The following is a 27,718-nucleotide window of genomic DNA, read 5'->3' as shown; positions in this document are numbered from 1 at the left end:
AAGGGAAATGCTAGCATCATAGATTTAAATAGAACATTAGAATGAACATTGGCATCCCTGCAACGTGACATCCATCTTGGTCAGGGAATCTTATAGCATATATTGTTGGAAGTTCTGTTTTTTTTTTTACATTTAAATGATCTAGCAATCAAATAATCTCTTCAAAGCAGGTATGATCATAAACACAAAACATCCAGCAACATTGAAACCCAAATCTGTCAAAGCCACTTGTCATGTTTGTTTTTAATCTATATTTTTATTCAACTGCATTTTTATCAAAGAGATGTTGGTACCATTGACTTAGAACCATAACTGGACTATGAAGCCCCTTTCTCACAGGTATACATAGAATACATAGGTTGTGTCCCAAATGGCACCCTATTCCCTATATAGTTCCTATGGGCCCTAGTCAAAAGTACTATATAGGTAGTAGGGGGACATTTTTGCAATGCATTCCATACAATACAGTAGTAGCAGCAGATGTAGGAGAGAACTAACATAGAACAGCTCCTGCAGTCAGATGTATACAGAACACTTTGCATGCTACATGCTGTACAGACAGTCACAGCGGAACAGGTATGTATTTGTGAGGAGGTGTCAGAGAGTCCATACTATGGCAGGGCCACGTTCTGCTATAAGCCATATCAATCTGTAGCCTGTCTGGAATAATATGCTTCCTTGGATGGTAAATAAATGTCTGTTTGAATTCCTCAAATGATGGATATACCACAGTGATGCCAACCCAATGTTAGAGGAACGGTCCATTCTATCAGGGCATTTTATTGAGCTCCTCAAAATGGCTGCCACATTGCCAGCTAGACAGTTGATGTACCCGGGCACAGAGGTAGAGGACTCATCTTTGTACCGTTAAAGCGTCTGTGACGGCATAGGCAACCCTATTAAAGAAATCTCCATTTTGAAGTAGTCCATTTTCTTCTTCACAATTGACTGATCCCTCCTCATAACCCAGTTGGACACGACTCCAACAGGGTCACTAGAATGGACCAGCCAAGGAAGTTGGAAGTCCCACCCAGTTGTTTATATTAAAGTGGTGGAAGCCCTCAATGGCGCTGCAAATGCTAATACCTATTGGCCACTAGAGGCCTCTCATTCTCTATGATATGGGTCCAGTTCCAACTGTGTTGAGTGACCCCTGGGTTAGGAGATGGGAAACTCTGTCTGACACTACTGACAGTCCCAGTCCCACACTAGTAGCTAGAAGCCATGTAACCTTGCCCAGTGGCCCATATCCATTGTGCTCTGACTATCTTCAGCACTGGCCACACAGCTGACGTTCCCATTCACTCTATGTAAACAAACTCTGAGCTAGCACTCTGGCCTGGTGGTTGCCAAGCAACACGTAGGCCAACAGAGGAAGGATGACAGTTTTACACCTCTGTCTTTTCCTTCTGTGGCGGAGGAGGGGAAAAAGAAAAACTGCATAAACAAAATAACAGTTGTACAATTAAATAAGCGACTGGAATCCAGGCATGACAGCTCAGAAGCAATTGTCAATCAATCAAGAAGACTATATGTGTGATTTAAACAGACAAAACATTTGGCAAAATAATATTTAACATTTACTTCTACATTCAAGCATGGATAGAAACACCTCAAATTAAATTGTGTTCATTTTCAGTTACACTTATATCATGAATCTGTACATTCAGGGGCCATGATAATCAAATTGGTTGTTCCAAAAAAGGAACACTCCTAAGCTCTCAAAATGATTGTCTAAATGTATTCTGTAAAAAAAAAAAACCCCACAAAAACCAGCATCTGGAATAAACTTAAGACTGCCTAAATTTTAGGTTTCAAGATAACCACAACTACCTTAATATATAAATAAGTGCTATTTGACATTCCTCTATTGCCCCTCACTTCAAACTGCAATACTTTTTTTTACCTCTCAGTAATAACATTCTCTATTTACAGGAATGACCTCAAGTAGCTTTCTCTCGTGCTCTTTCTCCTCTCACCCCTTTTTCTCTCTCTCCCCCTCCGGTCTCTCCATCTCTCTCCTTCTGTTGGGTACTGTATGTTTCCTACCTGCACATTTGTATAACCTGCTGTGCCCCATACTGTAATGGTGGTGTTCGTTGGATTGAAGACCTCCAATCCAATTCCCTAACTCGAGCGTCCTTGAGGACCGAACCAAGCTGACAGGCTTCCTAATTTGTCCAAGTATCTCAAGGGTACTGCCAGGTAAGCCCATCAAATAATGCATTAATTTCAGTGGTTACATAATGTGATTGAATTGGGTTACATAACAGCTAATAACAAAGAGGTGGACCTAACATGGTTCCTCATAGGCTGAGAAGGGTAGTAAAAGGGGTCCGTATTGGATGGATTCAGAAGAAGGAAATACTTTGGCACTGTTGTTCATATCTCACTAATTTTCCCAGATTTGTTCAGATTTTTCCCCTGCAAAAGCATCTGGGGCACGACTGCGTGATCAAAATATGAAGGTAATTTCAGATTGAGCCGACATATGCAGGGTTTACTGTGAATGCAGTCTCCGCTGATGGGGAACATTGTCTTTAAATGTAATCATGCTGTAACGCTGATCATCAGCTCCACGGATTGAATTCAGCGCTTAATCACACTAGCTGTGAAAAAAATGTTTGAAAACAGAAAAAATATTCCCAAGATATAATTGGTTGTGAGTGACAAGGGAAAGCACTTGTTTAAAGCGTCTTCCAAAGCTTCTTGTCTAAAGTGTTTTCCAAAGCCCAACGAAGAGGAGCTGTCTGAATGCCATTGAAAACACCAGTGGTGCTGAGAGAAGGGGTCAGATATTATGAAAGAGTGAGAGAGAGAAAGCCATGAATAGCTAAATCATATTTGAGGAAATAAGGAAAGAAAATCCTGTGTTTGTAATTGCTGCATGGTGATGGGTTTGCCTTGCTACCATGACTGTTTACATTTTCTGTAATGGTGTCTGCTGTATGTACTGTAGCACCCGCATGGCAATGTGAAGGAGTGTTTCACAGTCACATCTAGCCTGATGAGTAGCTTGAGATGGAGATGGAGAGGGAGAGAAAGAGAGAAATGCATTTACAATCTCGATGAAACGCTTCACTGATGGACAGATTGCAACCATTAGGAAGTAATTTACAACCCAGAGAGGGAGCGAAAGGAAATCTTATGATTAGCGTTATGAATTATTTATACAAGGGTTTCAATTCTTCGGATAGAGGGAACTTATTCCTGCTGGAAAAATGCTGCTGTCTCCCTTTGTACTTGATTGGACTAATGATTTAGGAGCTAGACCATACATACACATACACACACACACACACACACACACACACACACAGTCATCCGTACACCGAGGAGCAACAATCCCCAGCTGTGGTTTATTAAATTGATATTCATAGACCACATAGTCCCAGAACATCTTGAAGATATGATGGAGAAGAGCTTTTTCAATTCAAAACAATGTTTCCATTGCACATCGCAATTCTCAGAGCAGGGCGATAGCTACTGAATTCAGCAAATCTCTTGGTCCTTCACTGTTAATGTTATACAACAGGAGCAACACAGAGCTACTAGAGGTCTTTTTACCTGGAGTCGCTAGGGGGCCAAGGCATCATGGGCAACAGACGTTCCAGGGAGCCATGGCAACAGCAGACTCATATACTGAGTGCACAAAACATTATGAACACCTGACCAGATGAATCTAGGTGAAAGCTATGATCACTTATTGATGTCACTTATTAAATCCACTTCAATCTGTGTAGATAAAGGGGAGGAATGATTTTTCAGTGGTGTAAAGTACTTGAGTAGTACTTTCAAGTATTTTTACTTAAGTCGTTTTTTGGGGTATCTGTACTTTACTATTTATATTTTTGACAACTTTTACTAAAGAAAATAATGTACTTTTTACTCCATACATTTTCCCTGACACCCAAAAGTACTTGTTACATTTTGAATGCTCAGAAGGACAGGAAAATTGTCCAATTCACACACTTATCAAGAGAACATCCCTGGTCATCCCTACTGCCACTGTCATCCCTACTGCGGATTCACTAAACACATGCTTTGTTTGTAATGTAATGTCTGAGTGTTGGAGCATGCCCCTAGCTATCTGTAAATTAAAAAAAACAAGAAAATGATGCAGTCTGGACATTTGAAACTATTTATACTTTTACTTTTGATACTTAAGTATATTTAAAACCAAATACTTTTAGACTTTTACTCAAGTAGTATTTTACTGGGTGACTTTCACTTTTACTTGAGTCATTTTCTATTAAAGTATCTTTACCTTTACTCAAGTATAACATTTGAGTACTTTTTCCACCACTGGGATTTTTATGCATTGAGACATGGATTGTGTATGTGCCATTCAGAGGGTGAATGGGCAAGACAAGAGTTTTAAGTGACTTTGAACGGGGTAAGGTTGTACAGTAAGTACCAGGCGCATGGGTTTAAGTATGTCAAGAACTGCAACACTGCTAGATTTTTTTACGCTCAACAGTTTCCCGTGTGTATCAAGAATGATCCACCACCCAAAGGACATCCAGCCAACTTGACACAATGGTGGGAAGCATTGGAGTCAACATGGGCCAGCATCCCTGTGGATGCTTTCGATACCTTGTAGAGTCAATGCCCCGACGAATTGAGGATGTTATGAGGGCAAAAAGGGTTGCAACTCAATATTAGGAAGATGTTCCAAATGTTTTGTACCCTCGGTGTAATAGCTGCTCTGCATCAGGCTGCGACGCCATGGAGAATAGAGAGATCAACACAGCCAGAGAGAGAGAATAGAGCGAGACAGATATGGAGGGAGACAAAGCAAGATAAAAGAGGGATGATGAGAGGAAGGCAGATATGTCATCTTTAGAAAAGTTGTCCTCATCTCACTGCACAGAAGAAAGCAGAGAACAACACCTCTGGCTGCTGGGAGTCTAAAATGTGTTTTTCCTCCTACCCCCTCCATCAGTCCAACTCTACAAACCAGACGCCCCTCCTCAAACCCAACCCAACGCCTCTCCACCTCAACCCAGCGTCCTTAGCTTCAGCCTCACCCCCACCTCCAGGAGGATTATTCAGGCTTACACGGCCGTGCTGCGACCCAGCAGAGGGAAGGACGTGGGCAGGCCACAGCTCTGCTCTAGCCGCCTGAGCCCCTGGATACTTCTCAGCCCCAGCTCTGGCTGTGTGTGAGTCCGGCCCTCGCGGGGCATGGTAGTGGTGGCCTGGGCCTGCAGGGAGAGGGGCTCCATGGGGAGGGTGTTGTGGTTGAGGTCCATGGTAGACAGCAGGTGCCCCAGGGAGTCCCAGCGTCGGGCAGTGGGCAGGCGGATCAGGGAGGAGTAGCCCCTCTCTGAGAACACTGTGACCGGAGGAGTCTTGGAGGTCTCAGTCTCCTGCTGCTCCAGCCTGGAGGTCCGGGAGGAGGGCTTGGTGTTGGTGCCCCCCCGGCTGTCAGCCAGCACCTCACAGTAGGGAGGAGGGGGGTCCTCCATCAGAACAGCCTCCTCATAGCAGGGGGGCTTTCCAAACACGTCCGTCTCTGGGGAGGAAACAGACAAACGTACAGTATGTTAGTTTCCCCTTAACAATGTAAAGTGCTGTAAGCATTGGAAAAGCTTAATATAAACCAAATCCATCATTATTATCAAATGCTACTTTACCATGGACACAGTCATATTAGGCCATTGGATTGTCAGTGTTTAGGTCTAAAGGTAGGGATCCTGTGGAAAGGGTTGTGTGGGTGATTATTATTGCTAAGCTGACTCCTGCTGGCTATTACATAATGTTAATGGAGCTTCACTGATGCCTCAGTCATCTCAGATGGCTGACTATACATCTGAAGTAACTGATACCAATGCCAAGTCCAACTCCTACACTGACAGCTCTGCCTTTAAACTGTGAATCATGTGGAACACAGGTTGAGCGGTGATAATTCCATTGAGTACAGTAGCCTACAATAAAGGCTTCTTTGACTCAATTCGGACATTTTGAAATACTGAATGGCTTCACACACGTGCACACATTCTCACACACACACACACACAGTGTACAGAGAGCTTAGTGAGATATTTGTTCTGACAGAAACATTCAAGCCACAAGTCGGAGGCTAATTTACTGATGTTTTCAGCACAATCATCTGGATTCACTCCCTTCAAAGCTCACAAAGAGAAAACCCACAGGAACAGGACAGGTGTGACACAGAGAGAGGGACCTGTAAAATATGGAATGAGAGTAGAGGCGAGCGGTTAGATAGACTTGTGTCTGATTCACACTGTAGGGCCGAACCGAGGCAAGCCTGTACTAGTGTTCAGTGTGAATTAGACAATTCATTCTGAAAGCACTGTGCATTTCTTTTCAGGTGAAACAAATCATTGTTAGCTTGGGACTATAAGGTTCTATCTGAATTTCTTTGTCCAAATGGAGTTATTGTTCTGTTCAATGTTCTCTACCCATATAGTTTTCTAAATACCCCAATTCATGTTTTTAATTAAGTTCAAAAGAATACAAGATAAAAATTGCTGACACCATTCAAACGATAAGGGTTCAGAACTTTATTTTTATAGATAGAGCCTTGTGCTCGTCATGTTGATTGTAATGAAAGAATGTAGAACATTTATTTTAACTCTGCTTTTTCTGTCTTTGAAAACCGGTATAACTGCAATTGATACATAAAACATAGTAAGCATGCTTTGATGTGACAAACCGGTAGCACGAGGCAATAACATGAAGTCTGTAAAGTAATTAGTGGGCGGTAAAGTACATTCAGCTGTATGAAGTGTTCACGCCCCCAGGGTTTACCATATAGGGACGACTTCCTTTCGAATGATGTCATGTGAGGTTAGTACAGTTGAGACGTCATAGGTCATTCACGCCTGGAAACTCTAATATACTTGTGGTTTGAACAACAGAATACAAGTCAGAGATAAGGATGTGGAGCAAACTGGTGAAGTAATATCTCCTTGGACTCTGACTACTCGGTGATGAATCCGGAGGGTTGTAAAATGTAGCTAGCTGGGCTAATAACAATGACACACCCTCTGACCACACCTCTGGAGTACTTTATTTGCAGTGCTTTGACAGTGCTACTTCCTCCAGTGTGGAAACCCAGGCTGATAAAGGGAGAGGTACTACTAATCATAAACTCCCATTTTACAGGCCGCATCTCTTTCAAAGACTACCCACAGCCTTTCTATACTATATAATGGGAAAACCTCAATTGCCTGCTCTCCTCGCCGCCTCCTCAAAACTCATTGGAGAAAGCCAGACTACGGTTTGCAACTGCACATGGGGAAAAAGGTTGTACTTTATGGAGAAATGTTCTCTGGTCTGATGAAACAAAAATAGAACTGTTTGGCCATAATGACCATCGTTAGGTTTGGAGGAAAAAGGGGGATGCTTGCAAGCTGAAGAATACCATCCCAACCGTGAAGCACGGGGGTGGCAGCAGCATGTTCTGGTTCGCTGCAGGAGGGATTGGTGCACTTCACAAAATGGATGGCATCATGAGGGAGGGAAATTATGTGGATTTATTGAAGCAACATCTCAAGACATCAGTCAGGATGTTAAAGCTTGGTCGCAAATGCATCTTCCAAATGGACAATGACCCCAAGCATACTTCCAAAGTTGTGGCAAAATGGCTTAAGGACAACAAAGTGAAGGTATTCGAGTGGCCATCACAAAGCCCTGACCTCAATCCAATTGAACATTTGTGGGCAGAACTGAAAAAGCGTGTGTGAGCAAGGAGGCCTACAAACCTGACTCAGTTACATCAGCTCTGTCAGGAGGAATAGGCCAAAATTCACCCAACTTATTGTGGGAAGCTTTTGTAAGGCTACCTGAAACGTTTGTCCCAAGATAAATAATTTAAAGGCAATGCTACCAAATACTAATTAAGTGTACAGTCGTGGCCAAAAGTTTTGAGAATGACACAAATATTAATTTTCAGTCTGCTGCCTCAGTTTGTTTGATGTTAATTTGCACATACTCCAGAATGTTATGAAGAGTGATCTGATGAATTGCAATGAATTGAAAAGTCCCTCTTTGCCATGCAAATGAACTGAATCCCAAAAAACATTTCCACTGCATTTCAGCCCTGCCACAAAAGGACCAGCTGACATGTCAGTGATTCTCTCGTAAACACAGGTGTGAGTGTTGATGAGGACAAGGCTGGAGATCACTCTGTCATGCTTATTGAGTTCGAATTACAGACTGGAAGCTTCAAAAGGAGGGTGGTGCTTGGAATCATTGTTCTTCCTCTGTCAATCATGGTTACCTGCAAGGAAACACGTGCCGTCATCATTGCTTTGCACAAAAAGGTCTTCACAGGCAAGGATATTGCTGCCAGTAAGATTGCACCTAAATCAACCATTTATCGGATCATCAAGAACTTCAAGGAGAGCGGTTGTTGTGAAGAAGGCTTCAGGGCGCCCAAGAAAGATTCAGCTGCCGGATCGGAGCACCATCAGTACAGAGCTTGCTCAGGAATGGCAGCAGGCAGGTGTGAGTGCATCTGCACAGTGAGGCGAAGACCTTTGGAGGATGGCCTGGTGTCAAGAAGGGCAGCAAAGAAGCCACTTCCTCCAGGAAAAACATCAGGGACAGACTGATATTCTGCAAAAGGTACAGGGATTGGACTGCTGAGGACAAGTCATTTTCTCTGATGAATCCCCTTCCCGATTGTTTGTGGCATCCGGAAAAAAGCTTGTCTGGAGAAGACAAGGTGAGCGCTACCATCAGTCCTGTGTCATGCCAACAGTAAAGCATCCTGAGACCATTCATGTGTGAGGTTGCTTCTCAGCCAAGGGTGTGGGCTCACTCACAATTTTGCTTAACAACACAGCCATGAATAAAGAATGGTACCAACACATCCTCTGAGAGCAACTTCTCCCAACCATCCAGAAACAGTTTGGTGACGAACAATGCCTTTTCCAGCATGATGGAACACATTGCCATAAGGCAAAAGTGATAACTAAGTGGCTCGAGGAACAAAACATCGATATTTTGGGTCTTGAAAAAGAAGGGTCAACACTGCAAATATTGACTCTTTGCATCAACTTTGTGTAATTGTCAATAAAAGCCCTTGACACATATGAAATGCTTGTAATTAGACTTCACTATTCCATAGTAACACCTGACAAAAATATCTAAAGACACTGAGGCAGCAAACTTTGTGGAAATGTATATTTGTGTCATTCTCAAACATTTTGGCCACGACTGTACATGCCCTGTATGTGTCCACATATTCACAACGAATTACACTATAGTTTTTATGATCTCGTTTTCCACCACACATTTATAATGCCCTGCTTTGGTCTCTAATATTAGCCCCAGCTGCTATATGTATGAATAAAAATGACTTCCATACAGTAACAATGGAGGCCCAGAACACTGGGAGATGAAAGGAGTATTTCATGTGTTGCGTCAGGCGGGTGTTTGTTTCCAGTGTCAGCAATGCCTCCAAACCTAGAGAGGGCCACGGGTGCAGAGGGCTGGCAGGGCCGTGGAGGAGTATAGAGGATGGTGGAATGGCAGGCGGGGGGGACGAGGCTCAGGGACTATCCAGAGGGGAGCCACCTTCACCGGGGGCAGGATTGCTAATCTCAGCCTCCGTGATCCTGGGGCTCCGGGGCCCACATCTGCCGCCAAGGACAGCCCCTATGACGCAGGCACAACAGCAGCTACATGGAGGAAGATATTATTGGAAAAAGTCCTCTCCAATGCTGGAGGCCTATGGATCTCAGCATGAGGAAACGGCAATAAAAAATGTACATTTTATGTCCTGGAGCTATAATGACATTTAGGGGAGGGTATCCCCATTTTTCTACCACTCTGAGGTGCACCCCTTAACCAGCCTGTCCTAGCCGCCTTGGTACTGAGTTCCTCTGTCTGGCTGTTGTGCTTGCTAGCCCTCTCTGTCTATTTCAATGGCTGCTGCTAGCCTACCTTTCACGCCACTGACTGACTGTCACGCCGTTAGCGCCTACTAAGTGTCGAGCTGCTTGCAGTCTCTGTCATTGCGCTGGCTGCTGTGCTGCCAAATCTGCCACTGCTCTGCCTACACACCGCCTACGCTACAGTGCTAACTGTCACCATGTCATCCATGAAGGAACACAGCTACAGATACAACAAGAGCCTACAGCAAACCTTCATAGTCACTGCTGTCATGCCTGTAACATGTAATGTACAGAAAACTGCAGGTGTCTCCTAGGTTATGCTCTTTGTGTGTTTATATTGCTCTCATATTGAACTGGAAAAGGAGGTTGCATGGTAAACGTCAGAGCTAAAACAAACTTGTTTTTGTTGTATTTGTCACATGTGCCAAATACAACAGGTGTAGTAGACCTTATAGTGAAATGCTTACTTACTTACTAACCAACAATGCAGTTTTAAGAAAAATAAGTGTGTGGTAAAACAAAAACAACAAATAGAGTTGCAGTTAAATAAGAGTAGCGAGGCTAAATACACTGGGTACCGGAACAGACTCGATGTGCGGGGGCACAGATTAGTCGAAGTAATTGAGGTAATATGTACATGTAGGTAGAGTTAAAGTGACTATGCATAGATAATAACCAGAGAGTAGTAGCAGCAGCGTAAAAGAGGGCGTGGGGGGGGGGGGGGGACAATGTAAATAGTCTGGGTAGCCATTTGATTAGCTGTTCAGGAGTCTTATGGCTTGGGGGTAGAAGCTGTTAAGAAGCCTCTTGGACCTAGACTTGGCACTCTGGTGCCGCTTGCCGTGCGGTATTAGAGATATGTCTATGACTAGGGTGGCTAGACCATTTTTAGGGCCTTCCTCTGACACTACCTAGTATAGAGGTCCTAGGTGGCAGGAAGCTTGGCCCCAGTGATGTACTGGGCCAGACGCACTACCCTCAGTATATGCGTTGCGGTCGGAGGCCGAGCAGTTGCCATACCAGGCAGTGATACAACCAGTCAGGATGCCCTCAATGGTGCAGCTGTAGAACTTTGAGGATCTGAGGACCCATGCCAAATCTTTTCAGTCTCCTGGGGGGGAATAGGCTTTGTTGTGCCCTCTTCACCACTGTCCTGGTGTGTTTGGACCATTCTAGTTTTGGTGATGTGGACACCAAGGAACTTGAAGCTCTCAACCTGCCACACTACAGCCCCGTCGATGAGAATGGGTTGCGTGCTCGGTCCTCCTTTTCCTGTAGTCCACAATCATCTCCTTTGTCTTGACCACGTTGAGGGAGAGGTTGTTATCCTGGCACCACATGGCCAGGTCTCTGACCTCCTCCCTAGAGGCTGTCTTGTCATTGTCGGTGATCAGGCCTTCCGTTGTTGTGTCATCGGCAAACTAAATGATGGTGTTGGAGTCCTGCCTGGCCATGCAGTCATGGGTGAACAGGGAGTACAGGAGGGGACTGAGCACACACCCATGAGGGGACTCCATGTTGAGGATCAGCGTGGCAGATGTGTTTTTACCTACCCTTACCACCTGGGCGTGGCCCGTCAGGAAGTCCAGGATCCAGTTGCAGAGGGAAGTGTTTAGTCCCAGAGTCCTTAGCTTAGTGATGAGCTTTCAGGGTACTATGGTGTTGAACGCTGAGCTGTAGTCAATGAATAGCATTCTCACGTAGGTGTTCTTTTTGTCCAGGTGGGAAAGGGCAGTGTGGAGTGAAATAGAGATTGCATCATCTGTGGATCTGTTGGGGTGGTATGCAAATTAAGTGGTGGAGTGGGTCTAGGTTTCTGGGACAATGGTGTTGATGTGAGCTATGATCAGCCTTTCAGAGCACTTCATTGCTACAGATGTGAGTGCTACGGGTCGGTAGTAATTTAGGCAAGTTACCTTAGTGTTCTTGGGCACAGGGACTATGGTGGTCTGCTTGAAACATGTTGGTATTACAGACAGTCTGGGACAGGTTGAAAATGTCAGTGAAGACACTTGCCAGTTGGTCAGTGCATGCTCGGAGTGCAAGTCCTGGCAATCCGTCTGACCCCGTGGCCTTGTGAATGCTGACCTGATAAAAGGTCTTACTCACATCGGCTACGGAGAGTGTGATCAAACAGTCGCCTGGAACAGCTGATGCTCTCATGCATGTTTCAGTGTTGCTTGCCTCGAAGCGAGCATAGAAGTAATTTAGCTTGGTTGAAGTGTGTTTGATTCAAAGTACTGCAGTCTAATCTTAATTAGTCGTAGTGTTTGTGTGTGCGTGCATCTGTGTGGTGGAATATTCAAAGCCGTAAAGAAAAGTACTGTATCAGTACATTACCTTGAGGGGAGGCCCAGCTGCCCTGTGGGAGGGAGTGAAGAATGTGCAGCGGAGGGGAGAGGGTCAGTGGGGGGCAGAAATGGAGGGGCTCTCTGGTGGGGGGTTCCCTTCCTAACCCCTCTGGGCCCAGGCACTCCAATGGCTCCATCTCCAAGGCCCTCAGACACTGCTCCCTCAGCCTCTCCTCCCTCCTCTTCTTCAGACGGCGCTGGATGAAGCTGCAGAAGCAGCACAGTATGACGATGAGAGCCCACACCAGCCAGAACCCAGCAAAGCAGGCCAGGAAGGTGTATGTGCCCTGGGACATCACCATGGTGATGAGAAACTAGTTGACTTGGCACTACCGAGGTGCGTTAAATGAGGAGCCAACTGGACTGGAGATACGTTAAATCAAATAGCACTGACTGTCACTGAGGAGACGGGAAAACAGGGCTCCAGTCTCCAGAGGAGTTTGGTTGAATGTGTAGTCTTCTGTTGATTTTTAGTCATCTTATATCAGTGTGACAGCTGATGTCTCAGATCAGCCCTGATGACAGTGTACATGATCCCTGTTAAAATGACCGGCTGTCCAGTGTCTTCATACCCACACAACAACACCCACACCAACAGTACTGTCTCAGAGGCGCTTCTGTAGTCCAAAGGCCAGGTGTGATCAGTTGTTTTCCAGCCTGCTGGTCACTTCAGATCAGATGTCCTATGGTTCTTTACAGGTAAAACAAGGTCATCTACATTCTCCCTGCAGTCTCACTGCAAAACTCCTTGTCTAAATCACATCCACTGTCCAGGTATCCTGAAAAAACACAGTTGAATGAAAGCACAAATAAACACAGAGCACTGCTCCTCCTTCCCACTGAGATTGAAGGCCTGCTCTTCTCCCCAGCAGGCAGCCTGAGAGGGCCCTCTGAGGAGTGTGGTCTGGGTGGGAGTCAGGCAGAGCAGTGCCACGTGACGCCCCCGGTCCGTCCCTCAGCTGCCTCCTCCAGGACACAGGGCCAGGGGTTCCGTACACTCCTGCGGAGTTCTGAGCGGTTCCACTTGGTTCCGCGTCCCCCCTCTGGCACCCTGATCCCCAGACTATGGGTTCTGATGGGTTCTGGCACCTCAGAACTCCAGAGGACTCTCAACGTCACGCTGCTCAACAAAGGGAGAGAGGGAGGAGAGAGGGCAGAGGGGACAATCATTATCAATTATGAAATACGCCCCAAAAATGGGCCTGTCTGGTAAGTGATCTCAAATGTTCAAGCATCATAATGATGGTGACCTCAGGGGGTGAGTATCAGTTTCACACATCAGAGAGGAAGGAGCAGAACCCTACATGGATCTCATGGGGAAAACAGGGCCCTTTGTGTGGGCCCCAATAATGCTGACCTCAACATAGCAGGTCATTCTCTGTCCCCACATGCCACACCCACACTCAGGGTGCACTAGCTGGGACAGTACTCAATGGAATCACTGGACCTGACCAGAAATCATAGTTATAACTAGGCCATGACATTTTTTCCCAACCAGGAAAAAATATGGAAATACTCTGGATCTTAGTAGCTCCTAACTAGGGCCCAGAGTTCTAACTGGTCGGGTTACATGGTCAGGAAAAACTCCAGGCCACATATACTGAATCTTATAGACAGAATTGTTGATACCTCTAGTAAATGTTCTAGTCGTGCCACTCTCCTCGCTATCACATCACATTAGAACATTTGTAATCTGGCCTTGGCCTCCATACACCCACAAAATAATAACGCTAGACTCTTATTGTCGTGACTTTCATAGAGGTGGATAAATTCCTTCCTTTACAGGTCATTGGCCTTGCTCTTTTATCTTGTATATCTCTGATGATTATCATACTTTAACACCCAGAGGTGGCATAATGGATGATTTATAGAGTGGTGGTTAGGAAGGAGAAAGGAAAGAGTGATTCCCTCATAACATTTCCAAACCTATGGAACCAATGGAAGTGTCTTGTTGTCCCTTCCTCTGATGTTACTGCCTGGCACACCTCCTGACTGTGACTCATCATGATCATGGATAGGGCTGTGGTTTGGTAAGGTTACACCACTCTACCCCAAGCTTCCTAGATTCCTCTCCTTAATCTCTCCTCGTACCTCCTTCTCCTCAGGTAGTTTATTGGAGGGTGACTGTGACACAAGCTGTCATCACATTTCACTTAATATACAGCATGACTAGTCCAATCTCAGTGTGTGAGCCCTGCCCCGGTGCAATCTACACAAGCGCTAATGGCTGATAGACTCCTATATTACCCATTTGAGTCATGCACTGTAAAGCATCGACACCTATTCTCATGTAATAACCCAACACAGCTGTTCACTGAAACCCCTATTACGATTCTGCCATTTGTTGGTTAGACTATTCTGATTATTACACTGTAGTAGCCTGATACTGTTATATCTTGATACCTATTACATCTTGATATACAGTACACAAGATAGTTCATGCAAAAGCATTATATTCAATATCGCACATCCTACAAAAAAAGGTAAATATTTAGAGGTTAATTAATTTGGAGAGGTAATAATATGCAGATGTCCATGCTTGGAGAAACCACCCTGCATGCACCTGATGCCAACATAAACAGCTTTCCTATTGACTGATACTTACACTGTAAAAAAATATATATATTTTGAAATTCAGTCAAAATGACTTGTTTAATTAGCCAAGTCAACTAAAATTGCGTCACACCCTGATCTGTTTCACCTGTCCTTGTGATTGTCTCCACCCCTGCAGGTGTCGCCTATTTTCCCTGGTGTATTTATCCCTGTGTTTCCTGTCTCTCTGTACCAGTGTATTTATCCCTGTGTTTCCTGTCTCTCTGTACCAGTGTATTTATCCCTGTGTTTCCTGTCTCTCTGTACCAGTGTATTTATCCCTGTGTTTCCTGTCTCTCTGTACCAGTGTATTTATCCCTGTGTTTCCTGTCTCTCTGTACCAGTGTATTTATCCCTGTGTTTCCTGTCTCTCTGTACCAGTGTATTTATCCCTGTGTTTCCTGTCTCTCTGTGCCAGTTCATCTTGTATGTTCAAGTCAACCAGTGTGTTTTTGTTCCCGTGCTCCTGCTTTTCTATTCTTTTCTACTAGTCCTCCTGGTTTTGACCTTTGCCTGTTTTATGGACTCCATTCCCGCCTGCCTGACCATTCTGCCTGCCCTGACCTCGAGCCTGCCTGCCATTCTGTACCTCTGAACTGGTTTTGACCTTTTGCCTGTCCATGACTATTCTCTTGCCTACCCCTTTTGGATTGTTAATAAACATCTTTGACTCTAACCATCTGCATCTGGGTCTTGCCAGGTGCACCCATAATTTGTTGAGTTGACAAAAAATGTCACGTTGATTTGCTTTCAACCAGTGGTAGAAAAAGTACCCAATTGTCATACTTGAGTAAAAGTATAGATACCTTAATGGAAAGTTACACAATGCCTAACGCCCTTAACCCCTACGCAGTTGTGTTGAAAAATGTCAAGTTAAGATAACTACAACGTAGGGCCTCCCGAGTGGCGGAGCAGTCTAAGGCACTGCATCGCAGTGCTATCTGTGTCACTACAGATCCTGGTTCGATTCCAGGCTGTGTCACAGCTGGCCCTTGACCGGGAGACCCATGAGGCGGCGCACAATTAGCCCAGCGTCGTCCGGGTTAGGGGAGGGTTTGACACGGTAGCCAGGTGTATAGTGTTTCCTCTGACACATTGGTGCGACTGACTTCCGGGTTAAGCGAGCATTGTGTCAAGACACAGTGCGGCTTGGTGGGGTCGTGTTTCGGAGGACGCACGCCTCTCAACCTTTACCTCTCCCGAGTCAGTACGGGAGTTGCAGCGATGGGACAAGACTGTATGACAAATGTAATGATGGTGTTGGAGTCGTGCCTGGCCGTGCAGTCATGAGTGAACAGGGAGTACAGGAGAGGACTGAGCACGCACCCCTGAGGGGCCCTTGTGTTGAGGATCAGCGTTGTTACCTACCCTTACCACCTGGGGGCGGCCCATCAGGAAGTCCAGGATCCAGTTGCAGAGGGAGGTGTTTAGTCCCATCACTAACTTAGTGATGAGATTTGAGGGCACTATGGTGTTGAACGCTGAGCTGTAGTCAATGAATAGCATTCTCACGTAGGTGTTCTTTTTGTCCAGGTGGGAAAGGGCAGTGTGGAGTGCAATAGAGAATGCATCATCTGTGGATCTGTTGGGGCGGTATGCAAATTAAAGTGGATCTAGAGTTTCTGGGATAATAGTGTTGATGTGCGCTATGACCAGCCTTTCAAAGCACTTCATTGCTACAGACGTGAGTGCTACAGGTCAGTAGACATTTAGGCAAGTTACCTTAGTGTTCTTGGGCACAGGGACTATGGTGGTCTGCTTGAAACATGTTGGTATTACAGACTCCGACAGGGAGAGGTTGAAAATGTCAGTGCCAGTTGGTCAGCGCATGCTTGGAATACACGTCCTAGTAATCTGTCTGGCTCTGCTGGCTTGTTAATGTTGACCTGTTTAAAGGTCTTACTCACATTGGAAGCGGAAAGGGTGATCACACAGTCTTCCGGAACAGCTGATGCGCTCATGCACGTTTGTGTTACTTGCCTCAAAGCGAGCATAGAAGTAATTTAGCTCATCTGGTAGGCTTGTGTCACTGGGCAGCTCTCGGCTGTGCTTCCCTTTGTAGTCTGTAGTAGTTTGCAAGCCCTGCTACATCCGATGAGCATCGGAGCCAGTGTAGTATGATTCGATCTTAGTCCTGTATTGACACTTTGCATCTAATCAAACATCTAATCAAATCCCCACCCCACCTCTTACACTGCTGCTACTCTCTGTTATTATCTATGGATAGTCACTTTAATAACTCTACCTACATGTACATATTACCTCGACTAACCGGTGCCCCTACACATTGACTCTGTAACGGTACCCACTGTATATAGCCTCACTTTTGTTATTTTACTGCATCTCTTTGTTAATTTGTTACTTTTATTTCTTATTCATATTTTTTTTTTCTTAAACTACATTGTTGGCTAGGGCTTGTAAGTATTTCACTGTAAGGTTGAATTCGGCGCATGTGAGACATATGATTTGATTTGAGTCATCCGTATACATAGACACACTGGCTTTACTCAAGGCCAGTGGCATGTTATTGGTAAACATTTTAAAAAGTAAGGGGCCTAGACAGCTGCCGTTGGGAATTCCTGATTCTACCGGGATTATGCTGGAGAGGCTCCCATTAAAAAACACCTCTGTGTTGTGTTAGACAGGTAACTCTTTATCCACAATATAGCAGGGTGTGTAAAGCCATACCACATATGTTTTTCCATCAGCAGATTATGAATGACAATGTCAAAAGCCGTGCTGAAGTCTAACAAAACATCTCCCACAATCTTTTTATAATCAATTTCTCTCACACAAATAACTGATGATTGGCTAAGTGCCATGCTTGTTGAATGTCCTTCCCTATAAACGTTAGAGTATAGCATTGTATCTGGGGAAACACAGAATTGAACATTACTGAGTGCAGTGCCAGCTTTGAAACTGTCAAAAAAAGCTCACACGTGTAAGAGACAGATTGAAGCATAATGTTCCCTACTGAAATCTATATTATATAATTTCAAAGATTTAGTCATTTCTGAAATGTATAATTTTCAAATCAGTTGTTTCTACTGTATAGGAAGTTGACACAATTTAAACTTTTAAGGCAGCTTGGTTACAAACTTTAGTAACTCGAAAAAATTCTGACTAGCAAATACTTGTCCTCTCTTAGGAAATTGTCAAAACCACGTGTGTAGCTTTATTAGCACACCTAATACAAATATCAGTTGAAGCACATTGTTGTTCACTCAACAAATGTTCAATCCAAATGTGTCTAATTTGATTAAATAACTCCACAAGTAATCCGGATTGGATTTGACATTAAATGTTAGAGCAGCTTGATAACAAATGTTGGTAAACTGAATCAACACTCACACTTTAAATGTTTTGTATAATCTATCTTGGAATGATAATGCCAGTGCCAAGCTTCACCAAAACGCATACGAGATGGACAATTAAAATGATGCAACAGATATGCAACACTTGTGATATAAAAACCTAATTGTCTTCTTTCGCATGCGCACCTGATGAATGTCAGGTAGGGAGACAGCGCGCCATTTCCATAAAATCTGACCATAAAAAATGCAAATACAATTCGTTGTTTACCTTTGTTGCCAGGACGTCTTCCTGATGGATCAGAAACACGACTCGCTCCGTTCCATTGAAATGTCAGCTGAGCGCACAGTTTATGACAGCAAGGAAATAGGTAAACCAAGGTGTTTCGGGTGTATTTAACAATAAAGTAAATACAGATTTCATAAAATATTTTATGTTGCCTTGACCGCAATTTAAGTGAGTGATGCTACTCGTCCGTTTCACGCTAATTTCCTCTGGTTTCTTGGTATCGCCTTTAATGAACGATGTGCGGCAATCATGAGTGCGGTGTCGTGTTTAGTAATGAGGTTTGGATTATACCGTAGAGTAGACAGTAGTCTACATTCACCTTGGCAACCTGGCTCCTCCCTTCCTATCTATTTGTCGTATAGTCAGTCAATCTCTTCTCATTTCCCTCCATCGTAATCGTCGTGACCCACACAATCAATGCGGATAGGGGTTTTCCAAGGACGCAGGACACAAGTGCGTAATTGTTGTTGCATTGTGGCTGAGGCTAAAGCGCACAAGTAGGCTATATTGAAAAGGTTTCATCTTTGATATAGCAGGGTATGATTATCTAACTTTTTTTGCTTTCTCACATTTTCTTGAATAATATTTGGCGTGTTATTGTATAAATATGCTACCCCATTATCCAGACCTGCAAATGGCACATTTTGTATCCATATTTCACATAACATGAGTCATCCCCACTGGCCAAAAACTGGTTGAATAACCTTTGTGTGCGTTTGACCATGTGTTTTGTCTAGTGGATTTGTGGCTTTGTTTTAGGATTGCATACTTTAGGGAGTTTAAAGATAAAGTTGTGAGCCCAATCATAAAATTTGATTCTGCTCATCTGCAATACATTGCATTGAAACACGCCATTGGAGAATCCCACTATTCTTCAATGACTGAGAGAGCCAGCCCATTACATTACTCACCATTTCCACTCTAACAATACAGCCATTGTGTGTTCATTGATCATTGCTTAACACTTGGTGTCTTTTGGGACACGTGCCGATTTAAATTGAGAGGTACGCCACACAATACAGCCTCAATACCCCCAGAACAATGCATTGAATTATCATTCAATTATAATTCATTGTCAATAGTGTTTTGACATTTTGCTGTAGATGGCTCTGAGAGCAGTCTTTTTCTGTGGTCCTGTCAGAAACCAACCTCTGTGGCCTCCTTTCTTTAGCCGACTCCACTCTTGGCACTGCAACATTTGATCTCCTAATAGTCTCCAGCCATTCTACAGTTCATAACAATACTATACACTAGAACTCTTGTCTTCATCCAGCTTCTCTATCATAAAAGATGCATTTGTTTCCCAAAAAGTGATTTCAATTGGACTCTTGGCCTAGCTCAATCAAAAGTTATTTCCTCTGGCTATTTTCCTTTGCACAAACCTCACCCATATTTTAATATGCAGTTTAAAACTCTCTAAAACTCCAAGGCCATGTCAGAAGTCTCCACGACTGTGTCACAGGGTAATGAATTAGACAAACACTACATGAGGTTATGAGGGAGAGATTCTCCACAGCCTCCTTAAAGCGGCAATCAGCAGTTAAAACAATAAAAAAGCATCCTCCCGCCCCTGTTTCGGTAAAAAACAGACTTTAAATTTCAATCATGCTGTAACGCTGAATTTCCGCGATATAGATTGAATAGAGCCCTTAACCATGTTTTGGTGCTATATAGTGTTTTTACATTTACTTTGTTTACAAACATTGGAGTAAAACAATCTTATATTTTGAATTCTGATGGGGGTACGACAGTTGAACTAAGCTGATAAGTTATATTCTTCATGTATCAATGGGTACATAATCATTAATTTATACATCCAAAAATGGATTTTGAGGCTGATCAAGATTGAGCATTGAATGTTCAACTTCAAATCTTCAAAACAGAGTAAATCTTGACTGAAAACTGGATTTTGTCAGATGGTCTGCTGTGCAAACTCAGCTTTAGAGTGGTACAAAGAGATGATCTATCAGGTCATTGTCAGATGAGTGACTCTCCAGTGAAATTCACAACTGTTATTCATTTTGCAGATCAAGTGTCCATGTTAGGACAACCTCAGTCTCAATATGAACACCATATAGACAATATTTAATGTAACTGAGAAAATGCTGTAGCATGTACAGGAGTTATGGATTTTTTTACAGGGACGGCTAGGATCTCTCCCCTGCTTGTGTTCAGTGGCTGTGTCAGACTGGATCTGCCAAAGTACTTGTACGACATTTCTATAAATATTAATTGACGTAGTGTCCTCCTTTACCACATGTACTGTTGAATGGTATGACTAAGGCCAGAATTAAATCCAATTGCGCTTTCTGAACAATGAGTCTTTTAAAGGCAATGTTCTTGCATTCACGGAGACCGCATTCACGGTAAACGCTGCAAATGTCGGCTCAATTGGAAAATTACCTTTAAATGGCACATTGTCAACAAAACACGATCAGATTGAATCCCAGCCTAAATCATTCTGGTAATAAAGAGAAGTGTGAAATATACCTAGACCACTAGATTCCATTCCAGACCATTTTATTCCAAAGTAGGGGAATCTGGCTACTATAGAAGTTCCAAACATGGTCAAACAGTTTTCTAGCTCTAAACTAACAATCTGTGGTTGGGTGACCTATCATTCAATCTGGAATCTGTACAACATCACCATGAAACAATACAGACCTGAGTATCACATTGCTATGACAACACTCACAGCTGAGGGATATTACAGTACTAAAGGCTGTGAATGATCTCTCTCACTTCACCTTTTTTTTGTGCGATAACAAACATACCAGAGAGCATGCAGGAGCCAAGAGGAAAGGGCACCAGAGCATTGGCATCATAAAGATGCTGTATGTTGCCTCATGGTGATTTAGCGACATAATAGCAACAGTATGCAGCAGTAATGTAGTTCTCGTCCTGCATTCGGATTGATTCATCTCATCACTACAAGGGTAGCAAAATAAAAACCCTGGCACACTGCGTTACAGAGTATAACAGCGTTCGAAACATCTCGTTTCTAGCAGTTTCTTCTGAAAATTTGTTCCATATGCCTGAGAGCTACCTTAGCTTACCTCGGCCTCGTGCGTCGTTTGAACACACACACATGCACAGTGCACACACGCACACACAGGGGCGTACGCACACACACACACGTACACACACCAGCTCTTACTTAGTTCCTCTGTAGTTCACTTGTGAGGCACACTGCTTGGCGTACATCAGTGCCCTCTTTGGTTTTTAGGACCCTGGGCGAAAAGCTCCTTGAAATAGTGTCTTTGTTCTGAGCTGAAAATATGCATTCTTCTTGTCGGCTTTGACCTTCGCTTTGCTGAGGGAAACCAGAGTTCAGAGGAGGGACTTGACACTTTTTCTAATAGAGGCCCATTATGAGAGAATACTAACACATTATAAGCAGTTCATAGATACTTTTGACGAGGCATATAGGGGCAGATTCCGACTTAAGTCAATTACGCTTTTCCTAACCACGCCTTTCCTACGCACTTCTCAGTAGTTGGCATTCAGACACCTTATGCAGGTGCGTAATGGGCTTTGCAGGTGTGGTTATATTGAGCGCGCTGAAAACATTTAATTCAACCACTGAAAACCCTCCCACTTGCTGGCAACAGATTTTCTCCTGGACTTTTCATTCAATAGGGTTTTCAGTACATTTTTCTTAAGCCATCCCTTTAAATATGGTGTACCTTTTTAGTTATAATTTTGGCAACAGGCTCACTAGAATACATCGAGAGAACAGGTTCAGAATATAGGAATCAATTAAAGAAAGTCATGGTGTACTGTGCGCCAGGCTCCAGGTTTAACCTGCTACGTGTGGTCTGAGTTCCACAATGATTCAAATGGCTACATGCCCCAAATTATTCCACAACGTTAGCCTAAAATGATCCACTAATGCTAGCGACCCTCAGGAAACACACGAGCATGACAGAGTACAGAAAGGTAAACAGAATGAAATGGAATGATGCCAAATGTAAGCTACAAATTGACAGAATGTATGTGGGTATTACTGACGGTGGCTCATGATAGTGGCTAATAAATAACATGTTACAAATTGTAAAATAAAATGGAGAAAAGTCTGGGCATATAATTTAATTTAACTTGGAAGGTTCAGCCCTACAGAAGCTTATAGCTTGGCTCTCCAAATTTCATCCACGCAAATTAAGAAGGAACACAATACAAATGTTGAATAACGGCACATCTATTTGTAGCCTACTTCACTGTGGAAAAGGGGTCTTGTTGATTTTTTTGTTTGCCTCCATATGACAGGTTTCACATTAGTCCCCAGGGATCCTAATGAATGTTTTTTTTTTTTTAAAGCTATGTGTATTTATGTGTATGCCCTTCTCCAAATGGATTACTCATTTACCTAGCTTTTATCAATATATACAATGCTCAAAAACATAAAGGGAACACTTAAACAACACAATGTAACTCCAAGTCAATCACACTTCTGTGAAATCAAACTGTCCACTTAGGAAGCAACACTGATTGACAATAAATTTCACATGCTGTTGTGGAAATGGAATAGACAACAGGTGGAAATTATAGGCAATTAGCAAGACACCCCCAATAAAGGAGTGGTTCTGCAGGTGGTGACCAGACCACTTCTCAGTTCCTATGCTTCCTGGCTGATGTTTTGGTCACTTTTGAATGTTGGCGGTGCTTTCACTCTAGTGGTAGCATGAGACGGAGTCTACAACCCACACAAGTGGCTCAGGTAGTGCAGCTCATCCAGGATGGCACATCAATGCGAGCCGTGGCAAGAAGGTTTGCTGTGTCTGTCAGCGTAGTGTCCAGAGCATGGAGGCGCTACCAGGAGACAGGCCAGTACATCAGGAGATGTGGAGGAGGCCGTAGGAGGGCAACAACCCAGCAGCAGGACCGCTACCTCCGCCTTTGTGCAAGGAGGAGCAGGATGAGCACTGCCAGAGCCCTGCAAAATGACCTCCAGCAGGCCACAAATGTGCATGTGTCTGCTCAAAAGGTCAGAAACAGACTCCATGAGGGTGGTATGAGGGCCCGACGTCCACAGGTGGGGGTTGTGCTTACAGCCCAACACCGTGCAGGACGTTTGGCATTTGCCAGAGAACACCAAGATTGGCAAATTTGCCACTGGCGCCCTGTGCTCTTCACAGATGAAAGCAGGTTCACACTGAGCATGTGACAGTCTGGAGACGCCGTGGAGAACGTTCTGCTGCCTGCAACATCCTCCAGCATGACAGGTTTGGCGGTGGGTCAGTCATGGTGTGGGGTGGCATTTCTTTGGGGGGCCGCACAGCCCTCCATGTGCCCGCCAGAGGTAGCCTGACTGCCATTAGGTACCGAGATGAGATCCTCAGACCCCTTGTGAGACCATATGCTGGTGCGGTTGGCCCTGGGTTTCTCCTAATGCAAGACAATGCTAGACCTCATGTGGCTGGAGTGTGTCAGCAGTTCCTGCAAGAGGAAGGCATTGATGCTATGGACTGGCCCGCCCGTTCCCCAGACCTGAATCCAATTGAGCACATCTGGGACATCATGTCTCGCTCCATCCACCAACGCCACGTTGCACCAGACTGTCCAGGAGTTGGCGGATGCTTTAGTCCAGGTCTGGGAGGAGATCCCTCAGGAGACCATCCGCCACCTCATCAGGAGCATGCCCAGGTGTTGTAGGGAGGTCCTACAGGCACGTGGAGGCCACACACACTACTGGGTCTCATTGTGACATGTTTTAAGGACATTACATCAAAGTTGGATCAGCCTGTAGTGTGGTTTTCCACTTTAATTTTGAGGGTGACTCCAAATCCAGACATCCATGGGTTGATACATTTGATTTCCATTGATAATTTGTGTGTGATTTTGTTGTCAGCACATTCAACTATCTAAAGAAAAAAGTATTTAATAAGAATATTTCATTCATTCAGATCTAGGATGTGTTATTTTAGTGTTCATTTTTTTGGAGCAGTGTAAATTACAATGCATGGAGAATGCTGTTGTTTCTGTCGGAAAAAAAGAAAGTAGATCCTTTTTCCACTTGGAAACGGTAGGTTCGGCTCAACCATATTAATGGTTTCCTTGTGTGGAATTATGAGGGAATTAAGTCAAGATCAGAATATGGCACATATGTAGACACGCTTCCACCACATCTTAATTTCTTAGATCCCCACCCGAACTAATAGCGGGTGAATAGCATGCTATTCTCATGCTTAAGTTCAAGGTCAGAATACGCATTGAGAGAAAAGTGTATAAAAAGGGAATTAAGTTCCATTTACACACACTTAACTAGGGTCTGAATCGGCCCCTTAATGCTTCATCATGCATTATACTGTACCTGTACGCCTTAAGTAAAGTGTTATCCAGTATTTTGAAAACACAAACATCTAAATCATGACATATTGAGTACAGCACGTTCACGAGGAATCACGGCCATCAGCCATTGAGAGCTATAATTTGTATCTTTATTCCCATGAGTACAGTACAACCAAGGAAATAAACAAATCTAATTTAATCCAAAATAATAACTGTCTCTCAATTGAGGGGGCTTTATTGGCATGGGAAACATATGTTTACATTGCCAAAGAAAGTGAAATAGATTTTTTTTTTTTTTTTTTAGTTAACTTTAAATAATAAAAAAGTTTAAAGTTAACTTTATACTCCCGAACCTCCAAAAGAATAAAGACATTTCAAATGTCATATGTCTATATATAGTGTTGTAATGATGTGCAAATAGTTAAAGTACAAAAGGGGAAATAAATATGGGTTGTATTTACATCTTGCTCGTGTGATTGCACACTGGTATTTCACCCAATAGATATGGGAGTTTTATCAAAATTGGATTAGTTTTCAAATTCTTTGTGGGTCTCTCTCTCCTCCCTATGGATAGTGTTTTGACAGATTGACTTACACTGTGGGCTCAGTGGTCAGATGCAGTGAAGGAAACCCATTTCCTAAATATTGAAGAGTGATATTTTTATTTCACAGCAAGGGTTAACTGTTCTGGGTGTGAGATGTGACCTAATCCTGACTGGTTATGTCCAGTGTTGTTCTATAGGGAACAGGAGAATGGGGGTTGGTCATAATTATGTGTGTGACTCAGGAAAATGTGACCTTGTGAGTGAGAGCATTGAAAACACCTAAACAGTAACTTTTTCCTAGTCAGAGACGTGAGCATATCATGTGCTCACTGGAGTGACATTCAAGTCACTCTGTCCATTGTGATTGGTTGTTGTGACTCAGTGTGACTGTGACACGTGGCACACGGAGGTGTAATTCAGATTGATAGCATCAGTGACACAGCAGCATCACGGAGGCCAGGCCGGGGCACAATGAAAAGCATTGTGTCGTTACGTCGGGTCCCGCTCACTCTCTCTCCTCGAGGCATTCTTAGGTATTCTCTGGAAGTGGACTCAAGTGAGGTCCTAATTTTCCAGTAATTAGAGAATACCTCAGGGACACAAGACATGCGGTGTGCGTGATGCCTGTAGCCAATGAGAGGAGATAAAGCTATAATTCCTCCATGGCCCTTGCTGATGAACCAGCTGAGAGTTGGCAGCATAGCATCATCTCTGGCTAATACAAATAGACAGAGAGGAGGGAAACCGCTGTCTTTCTCACCTTGTGAACTTCCTAGTATCAAATCACATTTTATTTGTCACATGCAACAAATCCAACAGGTGTAGACCTTACTGTGAAATGCTTACTTACAAACCCTAAACAAACGATGAAGTCCAGGAAGTAGAGTTAAGAAAATATTTACTAAATAAACTAAAGTAAAAAAATAAAATAAAAGTAACACAATAAAATTACTTGACAATAACGAGGCTATATACAGGGTGTACCGGTATCGAGTCAATGTGCGGGAGTACAGGTTAGTTGAGGTCATTTGTAAAGTGACTGTGCATAGATAATAAACAGCGAGTAGCAGAAGTGTAAAAACAAAGGGGGATGAATGTAAAAAGTCTGGGTGGCCATTTAATTAATTGTCCAGCAGTCTTATGGCTTGGGTGTAGAAGCTGTTAAGGAGCCTTTTGCTCTTTGACTTGGCGCGCCAGTACAGCTTGAGGTACAGTAGCAGAGAGGACAGTCTATGACTTGGGTGACTGGAGTCTTTGACAATTTTTGGGCCTTCCTCTGACATCGCCTAGTATATACAGTGGGGCAAAAAGGTATTTAGTCAGCCACCAATTGTGCAAGTTCTCCCACTTAAAAAAGTGAGAGAGGCCTGTAATTTTCATCATAGGTACACTTCAACTATGACAGACAAAATTAGAGAAAAAATCCAGAAAATCACATTGTAGGATTTTTAATGAATTTATTTGCAAATTATGGTGAAAAATAAGTATTTAGTCAATAACAAAAGTTTCTCAATACTTTGTTATATACCCTTTGTTGGCAATGACAGAGGTCAAACGTTTTCTGTACATCTTCACAAGGTTTTCACACACTGTTGCTGGTATTTTGGCCCATTCCTCCATGCAGATCTCCTCTAGAGCAGTGATGTTTTGGGCCTGTTGCTGGGCAACACGGACTCCCTCCAAATATTTTCTATGGGGTTGAGATCTGGAGACTGGCTAGGCCACTCCAGGACCTTGAAATGCTTCTTACGAAGCCACTCCTTCGTTGCCCGGGCGGTGTGTTCGGGATCATTGTCATGCTGAAAGACGCAGCCACGTTTCGTCTTCAATGCCCTTGCTGATGGTAGGCTTTGTTACTTTGGTCCCAGCTCTCTGCAGGTCATTCACTAGGTCCCCCCGTGTGGTTCTGGGATTTTTGCTCACCGTTCTTGTGATCATTTTGACCCCAAGGGGTGAGATCTTGCGTGGAGCCCCAGATCGAGGGAGATTATCAGTGGTCTTGTATGTCTTCCATTTCCTAATAATTGCTCCCACAGTTGATTTCTTCAAACCAAGCTGCTTACCTATTGCAGATTCAGTCTTCCCAGCCTGGTGAAGGTCTACAATTTTGTTTCTGGTGTCCTTTGACAGCTCTTTGGTCTTGGCCATAGTGGAGTTTGGAGTGTGACTGTTTGAGGTTGTGGACAGGTATCTTTTATACTGATAACAAGTTCAAGCAGGTGCCATTAATACAGGTAACGAGTGGAGGACAGAGGAGCCTCTTAAAGAGTTACAGGTCTGTGAGAGCCAGAAATCTTGCTTGTTTGTAGGTGACCAAATACTTATTTTCCACCATAATCTGCAAATAAATTCATCAAAAATCCTACAATGTGATTTTCTGGAATTTTTTTCCTCATTTTGTCTGTCATAGTTGAAGTGTAACTATGATGAAAATTACAGGCCTCTATCATCTTTTTAAGTGGGAGAACTT

At 43.6% G+C, this 27,718-nt stretch overlaps 1 protein-coding gene across 1 annotated transcript; it reads right to left on the bottom strand.

Moving 5' to 3' along the window:
* Positions 1 to 228: 228 nt before the first annotated feature.
* LOC110537520 (proline-rich protein 7) lies at positions 229 to 18,872 on the bottom strand. The gene is made up of 3 exons (XM_021623624.3): positions 18,398 to 18,872; positions 12,213 to 13,343; positions 229 to 5,518 (listed from the first exon to the last, which is right to left on the bottom strand). Exons 2-3 carry the CDS (start codon positions 12,523 to 12,525, stop codon positions 5,058 to 5,060), a joined length of 774 nt encoding a protein of 257 aa, XP_021479299.1. The 5' UTR covers positions 12,526 to 13,343; positions 18,398 to 18,872; the 3' UTR covers positions 229 to 5,057.
* Between the last annotated feature and the right edge of the window lie 8,846 nt (positions 18,873 to 27,718).

The sequence above is a fragment of the Oncorhynchus mykiss genome, chromosome 12 (assembly GCF_057628025.1).
Source record: "Oncorhynchus mykiss isolate SJ-2025 chromosome 12, ASM5762802v1, whole genome shotgun sequence".
In the NCBI taxonomy this organism is placed as follows: Eukaryota; Metazoa; Chordata; class Actinopteri; order Salmoniformes; family Salmonidae; genus Oncorhynchus; species Oncorhynchus mykiss.
This window is presented reverse-complemented; position numbering and strand designations above follow the sequence as displayed.

Excerpts from the sequence above, each read along its gene's own strand:
- LOC110537520 (XM_021623624.3), bottom strand. The coding sequence starts at position 12,525 with ATGGTGATGTCCCAGGGCACATACACCTTCCTGGCCTGCTTTGCTGGG. Across the intron at positions 5,519-12,212 it reads CAGCTGGGCCTCCCCTCAAG|AGACGGACGTGTTTGGAAAG; the intron begins GTAATGTACTGA and ends TTTCCTCCCCAG.